Source organism: Mus caroli, chromosome 1 (genome assembly GCF_900094665.2).
Source record: "Mus caroli chromosome 1, CAROLI_EIJ_v1.1, whole genome shotgun sequence".
Taxonomy (NCBI): domain Eukaryota; kingdom Metazoa; phylum Chordata; class Mammalia; order Rodentia; family Muridae; genus Mus; species Mus caroli.
The window spans coordinates 170,267,417-170,289,778 of NC_034570.1; the positions used below are offsets into that span (position 1 = coordinate 170,267,417).

The 22,362-nt window shown below is 51.5% G+C and overlaps 1 protein-coding gene across 1 annotated transcript in view; it reads left to right on the forward strand.

Moving 5' to 3' along the window:
* Itpkb (inositol-trisphosphate 3-kinase B) overlaps window positions 1-12,693 on the forward strand; it is a 94,934-nt gene extending 82,241 nt beyond the window's left edge. The window contains exons 3-8 of the mRNA XM_021156196.2: window positions 328-427; window positions 1,474-1,687; window positions 5,926-6,130; window positions 8,137-8,238; window positions 9,203-9,274; window positions 9,582-12,693. Coding sequence (XP_021011855.1) covers window positions 328-427; window positions 1,474-1,687; window positions 5,926-6,130; window positions 8,137-8,238; window positions 9,203-9,274; window positions 9,582-9,797 — 909 coding nt within the window. The 3' untranslated portion in view covers window positions 9,798-12,693. The remainder of the gene's footprint in view (window positions 1-327; window positions 428-1,473; window positions 1,688-5,925; window positions 6,131-8,136; window positions 8,239-9,202; window positions 9,275-9,581) is intronic.
* Window positions 12,694-22,362: the final 9,669 nt, after the last annotated feature.

The following is a 22,362-nucleotide window of genomic DNA, read 5'->3' on the forward strand; positions in this document are numbered from 1 at the left end:
GTCACAGGTGTGTGCCCTCCCCACCTGGTACTCAGCAGTCACAGGTGTGTGCCCTCCCCACCTGGTACTCAGCAGTCACAGGTGTGTGCCCTCCCACCTGATACTCAGCAGTTATCTATAAACGGCTTTTCTGTGGAGTGCTTCCACATTAATGCTCATTTACCATAACACCTACAAATAAAATGTGCAGTGACACCTTGCTGCTGGGTGACAGTGACCCCTCTAGACTGAGATCACTTGCTTTGGTACAAAAGGTCATTTTCCTTGTGAGCTTGTTTGAGCTGGTTTATGTCTGTCACTCAGAGCACTCTGTTTGCTGTCTTCCAGAGCAAGTCATGGAGAAAGATAAAGAACATGGTGCAGTGGTCCCCCTTTGTCATGTCCTTCAAGAAGAAGTACCCCTGGATCCAGCTGGCAGGACATGCAGGTAGTACACTCTGTTCTCCTAGAGAGCTACCAGGTGAATGTGGGTGGATGCTCCAGGAGAGGGCAGCCCTGGAATAGACCCTGGCAGAAGGTATTATCCTTACACTGCCTTGTAAGTGCCTGTAGACAGCTGACCTTCCCAAAGTTCTTGACACATTATCCCCAAGACTACACCTACCCCAGCCCCAGCCCGTCCCTCATTCTCCCTCTCTTTGCTCCCCAACCTCACTTTTAGTCTCATCGATAAAACTTCTTTATCGATCAGTTCTTTATAACTTGTTTGCCCTTTCTAATCCTGGACCAAGAGATTAAGCTAAGCCACTTCAGTGTGCGGCCACTGTGTGTGCCTGCATCGCCCTGTTCTGGGGGCTGTAATGTCAGCAGAGATGGAGTCTCTACCAGGAAGGAACTTGAACTGGAGGGAGATGTGACCAAGTCACCCCATAGCCACCAAGGTGCTGGCAGAGTCAGCTAGCCACCATATGAAGCCCCTTTTCTTGCATTGTCCTCTGGGAACACCTCCATAGCCACCCCAGATTTGGTCCTTGTGACTTCACCGACCTGCAGGTTCTTCATGGGGCAACACAGACTTAGACCAAGACGTAGATAGACACCCTTTCTTAATACTCCCTGACGGAATAACTGAAGGAGCACTACCCTGATGGCCTGTGTATTGGACACACTCTTTCTAGCCCACTCTGTGCCCTGTTCAGGCACTGGGCTTTTTCTCCTAAGACTCAGCAACACCTGCTTCATTAAGAGGTAGAGGTGGGGTGTTTGCTATAATACTGAGGAGTGGATAGAACTATACCAGGGTTGTAGTCAGTGGATGAGTGGCCAGAACTCAAAGCCTTAAGGGGCTTGTCTACAAATGGCCACACCTTCAACCCTCAAGTCAGCCATAGCTGTAACATCTCATCTGAGGTGGGGTTGGGAGGAAGGAGTGGTGTCAGATGCAGCTTCTAAGGGACTGTTACAAGGTGACGGGGTCCCAGATGCCCCTGGCTTCCGCTGAGGCTAGAGGTCTTTCTCCTACTTACTCCACAGGGAGCTTCAAGGCAGCTGCAAATGGCCGCATCCTTAAGAAGCACTGTGAGTCTGAACAGCGCTGCCTGGACCGGTTAATGGCGGATGTGCTGAGACCCTTTGTGCCAGCCTACCATGGGGACGTGGTGAAGGATGGGGAACGCTACAACCAGATGGACGACCTGCTGGCTGACTTCGATTCGCCCTGCGTGATGGACTGCAAGATGGGTGTCAGGTGAGCCAGGCTTTTTGCAGGTGTGCCCCACCCCATCCTGCCTGGCTGTGCAGAGGACACTTGGAAGCTGGCCCCACCCTGCCAAGAGCCTCTTCTCCTCAAGGCAGCCCTGGCTGGATGCTGAGGTTGTTGGGGAAAAGGCAGAGGAGATGCACACTAGTCAGGTGGGAGGTGAATAGCCATCAGGGAGGAAGCAAGACAATGACCTCCTGGTACATTGGAATAGAGAGGGACCACAGAACTGGCTTGTAGCATATGCTGGTTTCAAAAAAAGAACAGAAAACAGATCTGACACTAGGGTACAGCTAAGGATGGAGCTACAGAGGCCCCTGCAGCAGGTAGCAGATAGGCCTCAGGTGATTCCAGACCTTGCCAGGATCTCCAAGCCTATGCTAAGCTCCACAGACTGGAGGGCCAGAGAGCCTCAGGCAGAAGCGGACAACCATCCCTACCTTTTGGCTGTCTGCCTTTCAGGCTCCCAGCATGGCATGATGAGCCCAGAGAGCCTGGTTTTGGCTGCAGACATGCACACCAAACAGTGGACTGAGCTCAGAGCTGGTGCCTAAATCTGACTTGAATAGTCTGACTGAGCTAGTTCTTCAGCACATGGGTGGGTGCATATGAGCGTGTGTTTTTATGTATGCGTGTGCATGTGGAGGCTAGAGGTTTGTTCAGTTCCTCTGGAGCTGACAAACTTGTTTTATTAAAACATCATTCATGGCTGGAGAAATGGCTTGGTGGTTAAGAGCACTGGCTGTTCTTCCAGAGAACCAGGGTTCAATTCCCAGCACCCACATGGCGGCTCACAACTGTCTGTAGCTCCAGCTCCAGAGGATATGATACCTTCACACAGACATACATGCAGGCAAAACACCAATGCACATAAAGTAGAAATAAATAAATCTTTTTTTAAAGACCTCAGCTTCTCTGATTAGGGGGCTGGGTGGCCATGCAGCCTCAGGTCTCCACCCACCTAGTGCTCGGATGACAGGCACACACCACCATGTTCTATGATAGTGTGGTTCTCAAGTCTGTGCCAAGCACTTTACCAACTGAGCTATCTCCCCTGTCCCTCGCATGTAGTGTTTTTTATATGAAGATGGCAAGGAGGAAGGGAAAGCCCAGTGTACTCAGATTACACCAATCAGCTTCCTTCTTTCCTTCTCATCCCTCCTAGGAGTTCTGTGTCTGTATCAGCCCCTGGCAACTGGCCAAGACCAGCCCCTTTGCTCTTGTCCTGAGAGTAGGGATGGATGGGGTCATGGAGCAATACAGGGCCTGCTATTGGCTCCTCCCCACCACTCGCCACCTCCTCCTAGTTCCAAAGCCCTGGATGTCTTGGCTCCCAGGGAGAAAGCAGAATGTCCCTGTAGCTACCATACAGCCTTGGATCTCTGGATATCTTATTTTTGTCTCTAGAAAATCCTTTCCACAATGCACTAGAATATGCCCACTCAAGCAGAGGCCCTGCCCTTCCTCCCAACATTAGGAAGACGGGGACTCAGTAGTCCCACTAGGCATTCTTGCAGGTGCCCGGACAAGCACAATTACACAAAGTCAGCTCTGCCTTGTCTCCAGCCTTGTGTTCTCCCTAGAAAGATGCGGGAATGGGGTACCCACTCCCCTCTCTTCTAGCTTAATACCTTTGCTCTCTTTGTACCCCAGAGCTCTCCTATCCAAGAGGGCTTAAGTAACCCCAAACCTGGTGGAATTAGGGAAGAGGAGATCACCCCAAAAGCAGCACTCACAGCCCTTATTTCCCCACACACAGTCCCTAAGGGCCTCCTGAACTCTGAGTACTTATACTACATGCTTCAACTGTATTGTCCCTGCGTGTCCCGGGGCCAGCCACACCACAAGGGTAGCCTGTGCTACCATTTGAGCAGGAGTCTCCAGGGACGCCTTCCCACATAGCAACATAGTACAATGTGCCCAGGCCTCTGCACTGCACACCAGGACCTCAACTGTGGCCTGTCCTCCATGGAGACGCCTAGCAATCCATTTTCCACAGTGCTCCCTGGAGTCCTCTTTGGGCCAAAACTTGTGGCTTTCTCCCAAATACAGTAGCATAGAAACATAGCCCTCTGTGCCTGCACCAAGATAAGCAGGTCATGGCTGTCCCTAGAGCATGACCTGTCCTTGCCGTGGAAAGAGGCTGGGACACGGATCCTTGTCAAACACCAAGTCTCAGGGCATGAATGAGGCAGAGGCTTACAAAAACGGTGAGAAGGCTCATCAGCAGAGCCAGCCTTAGCCATGGTGTGTATGGGTCCTGAAGGAAGGCAGGGAGACCTGGAAGCATCTTAAATCAGGGTGTTTCTAAGACCTTGAACCTGTCTCCGGGTGAGTGGGGCTCACACTGCACCCTTAGGCTTACAACTTCCCACTCGCTGTGGGTGTATCTTCTGTCCTAGAGCTGGTTTCCAGCCCCCAGCCCCTGGGGAAGCTGCTCTGGCCCTGACCTGACACCTGTTGACCTTGCATGGACTCACCACCTCCCTTTCTTTGTCTTGAGTCAGCCTCTCCCCTAGAGTCCAGCCATGGGAGCATCTCTCTGCCACCCCAAGTTAATTCTCTGTGCTCCAGAAGTTGATGCGCAGGTCTCCCTTCCCCTATAAGAGGAGCTCGGGCTTCCCTCTGCAGTAACAGGTTTCACTGGTTCCTGTAATAGACCTGTTTCCTAGCTAGTGTCCATTGAGAATATCTCTTCCAAGCCCCATTCTGTGCCAGAGGAACAAGCGACTCTGTCTAGCTGGAGCTGTGGGGACCCCCTTTGAAGAAGGGTCCATGTGATCAGAGCTGTGGTGTTGGTGTCCACTTCCTGTTTAAGGAGCTACTGAGAACTCTTTGTAGAAGTTAGCCTGCTTTGCAGACCTGTTTTGCACCCTTGTGCGTGTTAGGAATGAATTCCCCCCACACCCATGGCACATGGGTCAACTGACAACTTGGTATCTGAATGCACAGTGTGGTGTGCTGTGTGCATGAGTGCACAGAATGTGTGTGCCCAACCAGAAGCTAATGCACCCTCCCCTTATGGCCTTCCTAAACAACCAAGACATGTTTATACACACAGACCCCAGGTAATTGGGAGTTTCCTTTCAGTGTAATACCAGTGGGTACAGGTTTCTGAAATTGTCTCCTTCGTAAGATGTAGATTTGTGTTCTGTCTGTTATGAGACCCAGAATGGCAGAATGGAAGATTGTGGTGGAGAGATGTACTGGGACAGTGACTTGTGGGGGAAGGGGAGAAGAGTGGACAGGAGAGAAGGGAGGGTGCCTCTGAGGGCAGCTTACACCCACGCAGGCCACAGGGGGCCCACTTCCCCATCCTGCAGCGAACTGCTGACTGCTGCCTCATGAGGGCCCTGGTCAGCTTGCACTTGGGTGGAAGAGCTCTTGCAGGGGAGAAAGGCTAGGGTGACTCATTTCCAATTGGAGGAGGTGGTGGGAGTTTTCAGAGGAGAGTTGGGGGCTAGTACTAGGACCAGAATTGGTCCCCAGAGTTCTGGGCCAATGACTCCACCCCCAGCTGCTCTGAGCCTGCCCTGTCTCTGCCTGTCACCTCTCCTAAGGGCTTCGTGCCCTCACCTGGTCAGCCTGCAGATTCTACTATGCAAAGAGTAGCAGCGGGGCAGGGGGGAATGGATGTGTTTTAGTCTTCCTGGGATCAGAGGCTCAGTGACCTATTATGGAGATGGTAAGAGTGCCAGTCTTACCTCTGAAACATTACTGGGCTACAGAACCCTGGGCAGCCCTGTCCAGCATAGGTCATTGCAGACCCCACTTTATTCTGACCTTGGTGCTTCCAAAAACCTTGTTGCAAGAAGCCAGAGATGCAGCCCTGCGTCACGCTGCATGAGGCCAGGGAGACAGACTGGAAGGACAGAATATGCTTTCCAGGCTGCCAGGGTACAACAGAGTTCCAAGGGGAACCCTGCCCTCTGTCTCTCTTCCACAAACTGACCACTGTCCCGCCATCTTTCTTCTCTTGCTGACGCTAGAAAAGCTTCCTTGTGGGCAGTTCTGAGTTTACCAGGCCTTCATAGTCATCCAGCATCAAGGTGCTCTGGGCCCAGATGGTACATGGCTTTCCTAATGAATTCACCCCATCCTAGATGTCGCTCTATTGAACATTGTCCTGAGACAAGGCACAGCCAGCTCAGGGCCTTCATCCATCAGACGTGACTCCAGGGTGTTGTGGCCCAATCCTGGACTCATGTCCTTCACCTCCCATGCAGGACATACCTGGAGGAAGAACTCACCAAGGCCCGGAAGAAGCCTAGCTTGCGGAAGGACATGTACCAGAAGATGGTCGAGGTGGACCCTGAGGCCCCCACTGAAGAGGAGAAAGCCCAGCGAGCTGTGACCAAGCCACGTTACATGCAGTGGCGGGAAACCATCAGTTCCACAGCCACCCTAGGCTTCAGGATCGAAGGCATCAAGGTGAGATTTGTAAGGCATTGCCTGAGGCTCTGAGGCCCCATGGTTCTCAGTGATGAAGGTCTTGGAAGACTGGAGTCTATAAGCTTCACCCTTCAGGTCTAAGTGTGGACAGCCAGCCTCAAGGGTGTTGGCCCATTCTGCAGCCTGGGGTACAGGTGGTCTGGCTGTAGAAGGCCATCAGACCTGGGGGCTGGGGTGGCTTGTTTGTACAGCTGTACAGAGGCCCCGCAGAGAAGCCAGCTTATAGACTTGCCACAGGGAAAATGTTGACTCATGCTAGTGAGGTGCAAGTAAGGGGAGCGTGTAGCGGCCCAGGATCACCTTGGAAGCCTCATCCTTCATCCTTTCCTCTTGGATACCCTGAGGAGGACCTCAGAAGACTCTCCTTGTCCCTTTGTTCCAGTCCAAGTCCCTAGCTACTAGATTTGCAAGACACAGCTAGGAACAGAGAAAGGGGATACACGGTTCTCATTGTCTCAGGTGGCCATTCCTTCAGGGAAGGTGGCAGTCACTCAGGGGCCCTGCTCCTTCCTTTTGTTGCCCAGGCTTGGTCTGCCTGGCCTGCTCTCCAGCATGGAGTTGGGTTGGGTAGCTGAAGTAAGGGGAGGCTCTGGTAGTCATCTCTCACACAGTGTGTAGATGTGATCACCAGTGTCTCACGGGCTTCTAGAGCTGGGGACTAAGAAAGCCACTTGTCCTCCTTGTCTTCAAAACCCAGCCTTCCCTCCTGGCAATATTCAGCTCTCAGGCTGGATGCAAATTATATACATGCATCCTCTCCATCCCAATTCTATCTGAACTGCATGTCCGGGCATCTCTCACCCAGGCACGACATGCTCCCAGTCTCTGGTCTCTGCACCATACAGCCGACAGCATCCACTGGCCTAGAGAGACTGACTGGGCACACCCTCACCTGCCCTCCTTTGCCTCAGCTAACAGAAAGGGCCTATGAGAAGGGCTTCCCTGAGGTGCCATTCCCTCACACCTGCGGCTCTTCTGCAGCCAGCCTTCCTGATGTTACAGCTGTCTCCTAGTGGAGGTGGGCTGGTGCAAGTATGGGAGTTCCTGCTGCACCCACTCTCTCTCTCTCTCTCTCTCTCTCCTGCTCTGTCTCAAAAGAACAGAGCTCTGTGTGTTTTCCCAGGTCAGCCTGAAGAGAGGAAGCACTGGGCTCTGAGCATGGAGATGGTGGTTTGTGGAGTAGAGATACAGTGATGTGGGCTTAAACCTTGGCTCTGGGGAAAACCTATAGCAGTCCCCTGATCTGTAGTGCATTGCATTACAAGACCCAGACCAAACGTCTGGGATGTAGAGCACCAATAGGAACATGTGCACATATATACATAGATGTATATATGCATGTACACACTTACATAACCCCCCACGCAAATACATACCAAACATACCACACATATACATACCACACACACATATACATACCACACACACATATCACACACACACACACACACTTATTTTTTTTGCCTTTTTCCTTCAAGGAGACACTTTACAGCTTCTGTTTACCATATCATAAAAATTGCCAACATTGTTGCTCTCGTGCTTTGGGCCACTATTAAATGACTGTCACTTGACCACAAGCCTATGACAGGCTGACTGTTAGCCTGATCATCCAGATGGCTGCTACCACATTAATGGGACACACTGTGAGTCACGGGCCCAAGACAAGCTTCTGAGCAGGACGTGAAGCTGGCCATTCCTTGGGGCTCTTGCTGCCCTTATATAGAGCAAAGTCTTGCCCCATTGTTGTCTCGGATACCCCTCACACCACCAAAACTTCCTAAAGTGGTGTGTGGCCAGGGATCTGGAGCCACTGTGTACACCCCTCCGCTGGGGTCTGGGACTGGCTCTCCTGGGCCAGGTGACAATCACCTGGTTACACCTGGCTTGCTTTACTGTCCCCGGGCACCTGACCACCTCCACAGAGCAGCAAGAGGGTCTATCCCATGGGCCCTCTGCTGACCCCCTGTGGGTGACTTCCTCCTCAGAAGGAAGATGGCTCCGTGAACCGTGACTTCAAGAAGACCAAAACAAGGGAGCAGGTCACCGAGGCTTTCAGAGAATTCACTAAGGGAAACCAGAACATCCTGGTGAGTGATGCCCTCAGTCCCTCTGCCCAGCACAATGCCCGTCCATGCCCTCAGTCCCTCTGCCCAGCACAGTGCCTGTCCATGTCAGGGAACAATGATGGCAGGAGTTCGTGAGCACCTGCTGCTGGCTGGGTGTTGTACAGAAGCCCTCTGGTGAGGACAAGCAAGCAGACCTTCTGTCTCCATTTGACAGATCAGAGGCTTGAAAGAGATCAAGGATGCATAGGCAGGAAAAGGCTGAGCTGGGATTCCCACCTAAGTTGGCCTGACACAGGCCCCTGCCCCTCCTGATGCCTCCAGCCCAGACCTATAAGGCTGGAATGCACACAGTAGGTCTGCAGTGCAGTCCTCTAGTTCCAGGGAACCTTTCCGGATCATTTCAGATCCTCTGAGTCAGGCCACTGACTGCATTTCCAGCTGTTGCTAGGGACTCCGGGACGAGGCTGACTAGCCCTGCCTGGCTGTGCCTCTGCTATTCAAATCATCATTGAAGGACCCTGTGTGATATGAGCTTCCCTAGTGGCCCTGAGTTCTGGGTGATGGGACTCACAGAGCTGGCCCCTGGGGATGATCAGGTATCCCATTGCGAACACAGGAGGATCTGTAAGGCTCCATGGAGGGGACTCTGTAGAGGCGCTGTAGCTTTTCCTTTACCCTGTCTATAGTCAGGGGCACAGCACTCTGTGGTCAGGAAGTTACCATGGCAACCAGTTCTGGTCTCTGCCTCAGCTGGCTGGCTGGCATGCTGGCATGGGCCAGCACTGCGGGAAGATGAACGGCCACAGTCCTCTGGGAAAGGTATAACTGAGCTCAGCTGGGGTAGATGAAGAAGTCGGAGTAAAATTGGTTCATGGTCACTACTAGCTGTAATTCCGAGAGTCCAACGAACTAAATAGACCTGACGCACCACCCCTACCCTCCACACACACAGAGTGTGTGAAACTCTGACCATCTCTGCCTTCAGATTGCCTACCGGGACCGGCTGAAGGCCATTCGAGCAACCCTGGAAATCTCTCCCTTCTTCAAGTGCCACGAGGTAGGGCACCTTCAGCCCCACAGACACACACTGCCTGCTTGACTGACACCCCTCCCCATCACCCCTAGTTCCAATAGGAAGTGAAATCGCCGATCTAAGCACCTCTCAGGATCATTACAGCCTCAAGCCTTCCTTAGCCTCTTAAATACCTGGGCACCACCCCAGCCACGTCTCTCCCTAACCCCGCTGTCCTCCAGGCACTGCTCCCCTCCCTTCTGGCCCTGTCAGGTCTATCCCCTCAACCCTGCCCATCCCTGTCCTGGCGCTGTTTCCCTGGTCCCTCTCTCACAGCCCTGCTTCCTTTCAGGTCATTGGCAGCTCTCTCCTCTTCATCCATGACAAGAAGGAGCAAGCCAAGGTGTGGATGATTGACTTTGGGAAAACCACGCCCCTTCCGGAAGGCCAGACCCTACAACACGACGTCCCCTGGCAGGAGGGGAACCGGGAGGATGGCTACCTCTCAGGGCTGGACAACCTCATCGACATCCTGACGGAAATGTCCCAGGGCAGCCCACTCACCTGAGGCCACCGCCACCGTGCATAGCCGTGCCACTTTGCCCGCCACCTCTGCCTGTCGCCTCTCTCCTCCCCTAATTCTTCCTTTTCCCGTCTGAGCGCCTACCTAGAACAGAGCCTCCCATCTGCACTACAGGACACTTTGGAGAAAAAAAAAAGAGAGATTTTTTTTTCTAGGTCTTTACTTCCCCAGCCTCCAGCCCTAGGGGCTTGGAGGTGGCGTTTCTCGTGCTCTCTAAATAGAACTACCTTCTCGAAGAGAATTACACAAAGCTAGGCCCCACATCCTGTTACACTTAGAGCCAGCACGGGTCCAGAAGGCCGTGGGATCCCTGGTTGCCTAAAGTCTTGAGAGATTAAGCCTCCCTCTGGGAGACACTGCCCCCCTCCCAGAAAATTCTGGCCCACACTGGCTACCAATAGGGTCCTTGCTGCCCCCTAGTGGCTAATGCCATTAGTAAGCACAGTCCCATTTGTGCCTCCCACCACGGGCCCTGAAGCCAGGACAGGGACCTGATTTCTGGGGGTTGGAAATACAATCTCTGGGGTTCTGCATCTGGATTATGAGCATAGTCTCCTCCAGTGGGAAGTCCCAGCTCCCAGGGACACCGAGTGGCTTCTCTAGAGATGCTAAATCAGGGCCCCACCTTGCCAGCCTAGGAGGAGTATGGAGAGCAGCTCCGTTTCTAAAGAACGTCACCCTTCCATCTGGGAGCACTGTCCGTGAATTCAGAGGGGACATTCTGCAAGCGGAGTTTCAGGGGATGACGTCACCTCCTAGAACTACTGATTACTGCCCTTAATCTGCTTGCTGTGGGAAGGTCCAGAGCTGGGTACAATACTCAAGGCTCGCACCAACCTCCAGGGAGCAATCACTAGCCAGCAGTTCTGAGAGCCGGCCACACCCAGGAGAGCAATCACTAGGCCTTAGGGAACCAGGATTCTGGCTTCCTGGAATGATCCCTGAATTTCCCTTGAAATCACTCACTCTCCTAGCTTGAAGGACTTAGACCGATGCTTCTCCATGTAATTCGGTAGTTGCCAGAGCTGTTCAGAGGGCTGCCCAAGCCTTCCTCTTGCTGGAGTTCTGAGCTTCTTGAAGGGCTATGGGAAGATAGATCACTGTTATTTGCCACTTCAGCTCTGAAGCCAAGTAGCCTCTCTGATTGAAAAGAGTGTACAACTTGTATGACTTTTTAAAAGACAAAACTCCTAGCTCTGTTGCTGTTTGGAGCTATCCTCTTCACCTCTGGGCTTATCATCTTCTCTTTTACTGAGAGACTCTGGATCACATGTACAGAGGCTCCTCTGGGTTCCACGCCAGCAGGCACTGATTAGGGACCAAGGGGAATGGGGCGACATAGCTTTGGGCAGGGGTGGCCGTCTTGACTGTCTACCCCAGCTCCCTGGGGTTTCTAGAGCTGTTGGCCCACGTGGCATATGTGCTTCCCCTTCATGCTGGGTGGGTGAGTGACAGTTGGTGGGGGCGGGAGGTGGGACCCACGACGATGTATAAGTACAGATGTTTAAAAAGGAACTCGCTTAAACTTCCTGGCTCCTATTCAGATGGGCGGTGAGCTCCTGTGCGGGCTGACTTGCTAAAGGTCACACCCCACGCCCCCCATCCTCCGAGCCCAGACCTTGTGACAGCACATGATTGGGAAGACGGGCAGCCAGGCGTGGGGGGAGGGCAGTAGCAACCAGGCATCCAGCTCTGAGCCTCTCCAGCTGTAGTTGCTAGAGGGCTTGAGGTGACCTCATGGTCTGTACATCGGCCATTTGCTGGGAAGGGGTATCATTAATTCCAAGAGTCTACAGCTATGATCTGGCCAAAAGTTCCCTCCTGCTGTCTCAGAGAAATGTTTGCTAAAGCAAACCACGCTATGAACAAAAAAAAAAAAAAAAAAAAGCTAGGGACCAGTTTAATGTATGTAAAGAAAACATGCCGAGACCTTTAGGGAGGTGTCACCTGTCACAATATTGTGCTAAGATACCGTAACTGGCGGCCAGTTAGCAAGAGTCTCCGGACAGTGCTAGGCAGTGCTTTGTGCTGACTGTGTTGTGGGTGGGAAAGCGGTGTGGAGAGGCATCTTTCTAGGGTTAGTCTGTTGCCAAGGGTGTCTTCCTTAGTTGGGGTTTGTATTTGTATGCTAGTACCCACTCTCTGCCTCCCAAACCATCCTCACTTCTATCCTGCCAGAGACCCCTCCTTCCTGCTCTGCGGGGATGGGCAGAGCTCAGATGGAATTTCCCAGAACCTCCAACAGTCTGATAAACAGTCTGATAAACTGGGAGGCCTGGCGGGGACTTCCAAGGTCCCGGCCACACAGGTGCTGGGACATGGGACAGGCTCCATGTACCTATGTGCAGGGTCCCTGGGGCTCTCCTGCTCTTGGGCCACCAGATGTCTTGGTGGTCAGCTCTGCTTTACACATGCTGAAGATTGCTTCAATTGCTTTCCCCAGACTAGACTTTTAGTGCCCTTTAAGAAGTGTTTAAGTTATATTTATTTTGTTTTTTGTTTTAATTGCACAAAACACTAAGATGAAAGGCTGGGCTGTTCTTCCTAAGCTCCGGGGCCTGCCTTCTGGCTCCGTTCCTTCGTGGCCAGAGGAACCCTGTGCAGGTATGGCCTCAAGACAGATGCTGTTCACCTTTGGCTGGCTGTATTTAGCTTTGAGAGTGCCTGTCTTCTGACAACCCTCTGTGTATAGGCCCCACCCCTTGATCCAGGTCGCTTGCCCATCAGTGCCTTTTGGGAGGAGAGGATCCTCCCTGCACCCTGACAGGCAGGCCCTCCTCCTCTGAACTCCTCTCCTCTTGGGACTGTTACATCCCCTGCCCTGTGCCCCTCAGTCGACTATAGATGCTATCTCCCTTCCCAATAAAGGCTTTGGAGACCATTACTAGCTTGATGTGATCCTTCTGCACACCCCATCCCCACCATCCAACAACCACAGAAGAGCCATGATGAGGTCCAGCAGTGAATGTCAGGAGGGGTAACGTTCTAGTCTGCAAACAATGTGAGGCATTCTTTATAAGGAGTCTACTCTACATACTCTCTCATACCTTTAAACAGTGGCTCAAGGGTGTCACCCAGTGACAAAGAAAGTTCCCCTGCCCACGGTGACCTCTGTGCTGGGTGCATCCAATTTCCCACAGCCCATCACCTGTAATAACAAGACTTTATCGTCTCTATTGATCAGATCGGGAAACGGAGGCTTAGAAAGTCAAACAACTTGGCCTGGGAAATGGGTGTCATGGAAATATTTAGAGCCAGACCTTGTCACCTTTACTGGAGGAGTGTCAGGGGCAGAGAGCTAGGCTCTAGATCCAGGAATGGCTCAGTTGAGAGCCTTGGGTGTGTGTGTTTCAGGGAAACCCTGAAGAGCAAAACCCTGGCCAAGCAGTGGTGGCGCATGCCTTTAATCCCAGCACTTGGGAGGCAGAGGCAGGCAGATTTCTGAGTTCAAGGCTAGCCTGGTCTACAGAGTGAGTTCCAGGACAGCCAGGGCTACACAGAGAAACCCTGTCTCGAACCCCTCCCACCCCCCAAAAGAGTGCAAAACCCTGGCCTCCTAACAAGGATCATGAGCCTTCACAGCTTCTCTCCGATTCTGCCATAAACTATAGCCACCAAAGGACACTGGTGTCTACATTTTAGAATGCTGCTCAGCTCAGACCCCAAAAGAGTGATTTTAGCTACTGTTATGTGGGAAGCTGCAGACCGTTCCGAGCAAAACCATCTCACAGCCTGCACCATGCTTGCTAAACCAAGCCCCTGGGAGAAGCCTGCAAGCCATCTACCAGTGTGTCCAGTCCGTGCCCTCTGGCTAGCCGCAGATGGCCTGTGGTCATAGCCAGAACCCTAGGCCCTGGAGAAGGAGATGTTCCCTAAAGAACCCTCAGTAGCAACTTACATTGACTGAGTGACTGGACCATCCACGTTCTTTGTACATGCTGCCCAGAGCCATCTGACAGACCACATCCCTGTTCTCAGATGTAACATTGTTCCTCATCACATGGGCTCAAGTACCTCTGCCCTCCAGGCTGATACCTGCAGGGGACCATAGTCACCCTGTCACAGAGCCCCCGTCCCCTTGACCTGTAATCATCTTTCTAGCAGACCTGAGGGCATCCAGAGAAGTGGGTGGCCCATTGCCTGTTGCATCTCAAGACCATTTTTGGCACTGACTGCCTAATCCTGGGCTCACAAGAAGCTGGTCCTGCTGGCACATGGGGCAGCAATTGTGACCAACGTCATTTCATGGGGCGTCTTCTGGGGTGGGTGCTCTTCCTGGATCGGGACAGAACAAACACCTCGAGGAGGCAGGGCAAGAATCTGTATCCAGTTCAATCCTGCTGCATCAACCTCCGGAGAGGAATCTTTGCGATGGCCCAGCCACGTCTGACAGCCTAGACGGTGCCTACTGTTGCCATTCATCCCAGGAGGTGAGGAGGGAAGGCCGTATCACCACCTGTCATTAAATCCCAGGGAGCAACTCCATGGCCACACCCTCTGGCTGGTCTTTCCCCCCACCCCTACCCCTTCCACTGACAGGGAATTGGGGTGTTGGGACTGTCGTCTATCCTGTGGGTCTGGAGGGCAAAACAGGCTGAAACAGGCTTCAAAGGCAGCACTGGGCGTAGCCTGGAGAGTTCTGTGTGGCAAAAAGGAGCCAGAACCACGCTGAGTCAGTGATAATGCAGGAGAAGCCTGGTGACTTGGGCACATTTCAGTGTCTGCCAGCTCCATTAGCCCTACTATGTGCCCTCCATGTCTGCACAGGTTCCTTGGTTGTCCTGTCTTCACTAATGCATGAGGTGGCTCAGCCTAGCAGTGAATCTTAGAAACAGCCACTGTAGAAACTCTTAATTAATTGAGAGGGATCTCTGAACCTCGTCTGAGGTAGAGTGCTCATTGCATAGCAATGCTATATACATATGAGGGACACAGGGTACCTGCTCCCTAAGTCCGGAGGTGGTATCCGAGACTCCCTTAAGAGGCTCCTGCCTGTACCAGCCCTTCTGAACCCTACACAAGAATATCTCTCTCGAGGGGTGTGGTGGTGCACGCCTTTAATCCCAGCACTCAGGAGGCAGGGGCAGGCGGATTTCTGAGTTCGAGGCCAGCCTGGTCTACAAAGTGAGTTCCAGGACAGCCAGGGCTGCACAGAGAAACCCTGTCTCGAAAAAACAAAAACAAAACAAAACAAAACAAAACAAAAGAATATCTCTCTCCTTCCTTCCCCATACTACATAGCTGACTCTGCATTCTCTGCCCCCTCTCCCACCTTTCAGCTATGCAGTCACCAGAGCAAGCATCCTCTTAGAAATTAGACCATATAAATAAAGCTTTATTAGAGACCACCATGTCACTACTTTATGTACCATCTAGGGCCTCATGCAACCCCTTACAGAACTGTCGAATGCTGTTCGAAGGTATCAGTGACCGATGGTTGTGAGTTGCTAAGTGTCAGGTGATTGAAGATAAAGTAGTTTACTTTGGACCAAACTCGAGACCTGCCTGTGATCCTGCATGTTTCTGCTTCCCTGGACAGTCCAGGGCGTGTATTCTGGTACTTGGCTGTGCCACAGGATTCCTAGGACAGCCCATGGATGCTGGTGCCTGGAATATGTAGGGACAGAGCTATCAAGGCCCAAGGTCAGTGTACCTGGCAGTCCCTGTTCTCCTGCAGGCCTGGAAGTGGGGCTGGAGACCCGAGACTGCTGGAGCGAGGGTCTGTTTGTTCTAGGTGTGGGATGACCCTCCAGGCAGCTGAGTGTTAGCATCCATGGCATCCGGTCCCCTTTCTCCGCAGACTGAAGGGTCAGAACCATGTCTGCTTGCCATTCACAGTCTGGATCACACGCCCTGCCACAGAAATGCAGCAAACACATCCAGTTCCCGGGAACACCAAGAACCAGCCTGGGTGGCATTTTTTTTTTTCAATTTCGTTTTCACTGTGACAGCTGTGGCCCAGCTCCTGGCATTTAGCACACCATGCACAGGCATAAGATGACACATTCAACAGAGAAGTGGGGACCAGGCATTTCCTCACTGTGCAGAAGATGGGGGAGGGTTAAAGGGAGCTTTTATAAAACCCCTTAGGTGACACCATAGGTGACAGCCACAACCCATAATAGACCCCAATAGAAAATTCACAGAGACAAATTCACCAGGAATTGGGGTCCTACCTTGTGGTCTCCTTACTCTGCACACTTGGTACTGGGGACATTTCGGGGTCACAGAGTTCAGGCCACAAAGATAGACGTTTGCAACCAGCGTCATTATCTGTCCTAATCTTCCCTCCCTGTACTTTCCAAACTTGTGAATGAGCAAAGTGGGATTTAAAGTGGGGGCAGGGGAGAAAGTCCCACATGACTTCTGTGCTTTTTGGGGCAGTAGCACATACCATTTTAAAAATAGTTTCTGCACATTACGGACAAACGGGGTCTGTGACAGCTTTTTTTGACAGCAGCAGGCCTGCTCTATTTCAATGAGAAGGAAAAAAATGCCCGATTTTAGTCATGCTTTCTGAGAACACATGCTGGCGTGAATTCAAGACAGAATAGAAACAGCGAGGCCCCATTAGGGAGCCTGCCCCCTTGTGGACATCAAGGTGCATTGCAAGATGGCCCTAGGACAAGGAGGCTAGTCAGGGAATGCATTTAATTTACAAATGACATCTTGCTCAAGTAAATACCAGAGCCCACGTTTAAGGCACAGTGGAGGTGGTGGACAGATATCAGGAATATACGGTACAGTATAAAGGACGCCATGCAGAGAAAACAAGGGGTTCCATAGGACAAAAAAGAGGCCTCACCCAAGTCAGGAACATAAAGGCCATTTAGGAAAGGCTTTGCAAAGGAAATGCCACCAAAATGAGTTTAGAAGCTGAATGTGAATTATCCAGAGGGTTGAAGGATGGAGGAAGCAGACACATAGAACAGAGGCACAGGGAAGGAATAGCTCCAAGTGGCCAGAGCCGAGGACCAATGTGCAGAGGACCCATGTGCAGCTCACAATGTGGTCATGGCCAGATCTCAGGCCTGGGCAAGGAATAGAGGAAGCAAATGGGGCATGTGGAGTGTCTCCCAGTGACAAACAGGTGTCCCTGGGGGCTCCTCGGCAATGACATGAGGTGACACTTCTGCATGGAGGAAATGATGCTAACCAGTGGAGAGATGCCAAGTTCTATAATGAGGTCGAGGCCGTAAGCGAGAGGGAAATTAAGGAAGCAGTCTGGATGCTGTGGGGTTCATGGAGTGCAGAGAACCAAGCTTGCCAGGTCAGCCGCGCTCACTCCTGTGGAGCCAGAAAGCCCTGCCACCCTTCCTTGAGGTTTGACTTATCTTCTAGGTGTCCCCTTCCTGCCCACCTCCCTTCCGGTTCAAACAAAATCCTTTGAGCCTCTACTCCTGCAGGCTCATGATTAATCGCATGGCTAAATAGCCAACACTTCAAAACCAATCCCACTTCTACATTAGGTGTAAAAGATTTTCCATTTTAGGGAGAAAGGGGGAGGGGCAGTTTACAGGTGTGTCTCTCAGCACACTCAGCAGCCAGGCATTTGTAATTCCAGTTACCTGGCTCAGGGATGCAGCTGGTAGGAGATGAAGAAACACGTCCAGAAGTCAGTAGCTATTGTGTGTTTGAGACACCCACCCCTCTCTATAAATCGACCTGCATCATAGCTCCTGATCTGTGGAGAACACAGCGGGAATGGCTGATTGGATACTGGCTGGAAGGCTTGGATCTTAAAGAATACCGAAGGCCCAGCTGCTGCCCTCTCTACTCGTTTCCTAAGGGCTCAAGGCAGAGGCTTGGATGTCTGTTACCTCAGGTTCCAGCGCTTAGACCCAACTGAGACCAGCTAACTCCAACTGACCCAGTTGGCCCAGAAAACAATATTTGTATGTTGCTTTTACCATGTATGGCAAATGTCTGTTTTATAAGGTTACTTCCAACCTATTTCCTGTTTTCAACACTTATTACTACAATATAAGTAAACACGTGCATGACTCTGGGTCAGGGGCATGGAAGAGTACTGTAACCTTAGATCACAGCCGTGCATAATCACTGCAAGAGACAGCCATCTCTCCAGCCACGCCCAGGCAGTTGCTTATTCCGTAACTTCAAACGCCTGCATTGGCTTCATATTAGGGAACAGATGACCACCATAAGCCAGGTCTACAGGTCTGGGTCACACCACCCACCGTAACTGGAGACAGCTCAGCTCTAACGCTTGCTGGGCTGTGGCCCCAGCTGAGGTTCTAGCAGGCTTACCATCACCTTGGCTGGCTCAGCAGCACTGTGAAGAACACACAGTGTGGCCATTCTCACATTCTCATTTCCCTCTCTATATAACAGGGAAGGCCAAGCCGTGAGCGTGTAAGGCTAGGCACAGGAGAGGGCACACCTGGCTCCAGGCACGTATATAGATGATAGGTGGAGTCCTCCGTCCTCCCTTCTGTCCTCCATGCTGGGTGTGTGCTCTTAGGGGTGTAGTCTTGCCCCAGCACCTCCTGATTGCTGCTCTGTTCTTCTTCCTTCTTGCTATGATGTGAAATTCTCTGCTTTACAATACCCTCACCACTGATCCCCAACATAGATTAGAATCCCTGAAACGATTTGAAAAACAAATCCTTCTTCCTTTGAGTTATATTAGACGGTCTAGTCCCCCAGCTATGGATAAGCTAACATGGGCTGTGGGTTGTTCTGATGGACAGGAAGAGGCTGGACGTTTCCCTTGGCGTATGAGGAGCTAAGTGCTGGTCCCTGATCACCCCAGCACTGGTGGTAAAATTGCAGGCACATCTCTCTCTGTCTTTCAGCCAGCTGCTCCTGAACCAAGGACAGGAGATGATGTACTCTGTCCACCCACCTGATGCTCATGAACCCTGAGATGCCCTAGGCGAGTGGTTCTCAACCTGTGGGTCCCAACCCCTTTGGGGGGGCCAAGTGACCCTTTCACAGGGGTCACCTGAGACCACCAGAAAAAAAACAGATATTTATATTACTATTTATCACAGTAGCAAAATTACAGTTATGAAGTAGCCAGCAATGAAATTAATTTTATGGTTGGGAGTCACCATAACATGAGGCACCATATGAGAGCCACTGCTCTAGAATATTCCATGGGTACAGGGATGCCCAGAGGCTAATTATCCCCCAGGCACTGATCTTTTCATAACCCACAAGGGTTCCATCTTGTTAAGATTTTTTTTTCTGCCTATCCAGAACTTTCTAGATTCGTCACGAATTGGTATGTGTTCTGGAGTTTCTCTGGCTGTTGATTTGTAGCCTTATAGTCTTGTACTCATCCAGGATATGGAAATTATTTTAATGTTGTGTCCTTGTACGGGAGGACGTCCCATGGGCTGCTGAGACCAGTATGTACTATACAGCATTTGAATGAAGTGCTCTGTAGATGTCTGTTAAGACCATGTGGTGTACAATGTCGTTTCATTTGAATGTTTCTGTATATTTTGTGTGGGGATGACCTATTGGTAAGAGTGTGGTACTGAAGTCACCCAGTACTATCATGCTAAGGTTAATCTGTGACTTTCCATCTGAATAGCACGCGTTTTATGAGATTGTGTGCACCTGTATTCAGGGCACATACATTTAGAAACATAATGTTCCCCTGATGGATTGTTGTTTTGTTCGAAGTCTATTTTATCAAATTCTAGAACAGTTTTGTGCGTTCTCCTGTGTTCATCTGTAATGTATTTCTTTCCCTTCATCTGTAAATTTGTTAGGTTCCCCAGGTCTCGGCACATCAGCTAATAAAGATGTAGGCTGGGCTGTAGACTGCACCTTGCCACCCCCGCTGCGTTTCAGAAGATCCCCTCGTGGTGGCAACCGTCAGCTCTAAGTTCTGACTACTCATACCCCGGTGCTCATTTGTGGTTAGCATCATTTCAACATCTATCTCACACACATTTCCTTTGCCAGCCAGTCCAACCTCCAAGGAAGGAAACAGGCTTCCCCCTGTGCGCCCTTGGGGTCTGGTGCTTCGTTCAGAGTCTACATCCTTGGTTACAGGGGACCCAGTGAGCGGAGAAAATGTTGGATCAGTCCCCAAGGAAAGGGGAAGATGGCCATCCAAATGGAAAGACCAGCAGGTGAGGTTGTAGGGAGAGAGAGACGAAAGCGCTCAGGGCAGCTGGAGATCTGATTATAGAAATGGAAGACACAGGAATTCAAGAAGCCACCAGGAAGGTCACATGGATGTTTATTAAATAGAAAAGAGGAAAAAGAAGAATAAAAGATTGCCAAAACCATATTTCCAAGGGTTAAAAAAAATTGGAATGCCAAAGAAATGCCATGCTCTGTTATCTTTATAACACGGGGCATGTGTGTATGTACACTGTGTGTATGTAAGATATGTATGTATGTATGTATGTACACTCCGTATATACACGGAGATATGTACATGAGCATTCCTCACCACGTGTACAGTAGCATTGCTGGAAGGAAGGACTTCAAAGCTGGCAGAAGGCTGGAGAAGCGGGAGCCCTACGCTACCCCTGCGGGGCTCTGTGGACCCCAAGACAAGGGTGGGGACTCAAGCCTGGGGACACTGAGAAAGTTAAGCAAAAGTCAAACCTGGGCCCCATGCTTCAGTTTCAACCAGGAAAGTCTAGAATCTTTCCTAGGGCTGAGATAGTCCAAGTAGTCTCCAAGAACACTTGTAATCTTTAGAATGGGCTGGCAATGCCTCCGCCCCTCGACCCCCCACCCGCCCTCCACCCCCGACCCGTGCTTGGACTGGGGCATATGGAGTCCCTGTGAGAATGAGTGAGAAAAGTAAGCCCCAGACATCGTCAGAGAACAAGAAAATGTACAGCAGTTAACAGACAAAAGCCAATGGCAACACCAAAACAGTAACCCACAATACAACGCGGCCTGCTCCTAATACAGTGATGCTGCCATCATCTTCCAAAACAAAAGAGCTCCCGGTGCAACGGAGCCAGCCCGGAAGGGCCCGAGACTACTCCACAGGAGCCCGCGGGATTCTCACAAGCCCCAACGTCGTTTGTCTCTGCTTAAAACTTCCCTCCTCCTCTACTCCTTGCTGGCTCCTGGGCTGGGGCAGGCAGTGTACACGTTCAGAAATAAAAATCCTGCCAGAGTCGCAGAAAAGCATCAGGAAGAGGTCTCTGCCCCCTCCCCCACACCAGCAGACCAATCCGGAGCCCGGGGGCTGCAGTAGCTCTGGATAGGGGGATGCAGTGGGAATTCTGATCCCACAGACCCCAGGAGAGGGCAACCGGTGTGCACAGTGGACGGAGTTGAGGAGGGATGACTGACCAGGGTGAGGACAGCAGTTTTGTGGCTTTGAGTTGTCCCCACACTGGGGTGGGGGCTTCTCAGTGACATTGCTTACCAAGGTCACCAATGCTCCTGTAACTCCTTAGACTCACTGGGTCCCAGACTTAACTTTAGTGGAGTCATTTCTTTAGTCTCCCTTGGGGGGTTGTGGCATACCGAACTAGTGTTTGTTTTTACCAGGAAGAGTCTGGGCTCTCCCAGTGGGGCTGTGCTTGACTGGGCTTGGACTCTCTAGACCCTTGGCTTTGGCAAGGTTGGGGGAAATGACGGACTGGCCTGATTTCTATACTGTAGATAGTTAAATGGAGGGGCATTGCTGTAACAAGACTGTAGTCACTCTGGCAGGATGCACAGGACCAGTCTGGTTGGGATTCATTGTGTCCTGGTGCATCGTGGGATTGAGGCTGGGTCATACTCTGAGTGGAAGTATACACTGCCTCTGTGAGCATTCAGCTCTCAGAAACTAACAGGAAGAAAGATGAGGAAGACTCTGAGTCCCTTGCCCACCACTTAGATGACCTCTTCACAATACCACTGTTCAAGATGACCTCCACATCCTCTACGACCTGGGCACAGAACTCTCTAGCAGGAGACAGAGCTCCTGCTAGGTGAAGAAAAGGTCTTCCCGAGCTTGCTGTCACTGGTGGTGGCTGGATACTGTAGGGATGTGACCTGGAGGGCATCTTTGATCTGAGCTCAGGACCTGAGCACTTTAGCACTGAAAGAACGCTTGCTAACTGCAGAGCCTCCCTCACACCCCAGGGCTGGCAGATGGTATCCTGGCTCCGTTTCCACTAGAGGGAAACCTTGCTCTGCATCCGACGCGCTTCTGCCCGGGAGTAGGAGGCGCAGTGGCCAGCTGGTTCTCTAAGCCCAAGCCCTCTCCAACCACAGAACAGACAGTCCCAGCTTTCTTCATGCAGGTCATTTACCATCACTAAGGCCTTGCATTTTGAATCTTAAGGTCAAAGGAACACTCATTCAACCTCACTTTCTTGCTTCAGGACCCTTGGACCTTTGGGGGAATTTTTCTGGTCTTGGGATTTCAGCCTACTCTATGCTGGCCTTAGACCCGATGTTTAATGTGTGGATGGCTTTTCTTTTGAACATCTTAATCCTTTTCCGTCTAGGGGACGTGCTAACCATGTGGCTAATTGGCTTCCTATGTCTCCTATAGCTGAGTTCTCCCTGCTGCTCCTCAGCCCCTAGCATCCTACACCCCACAATTTGC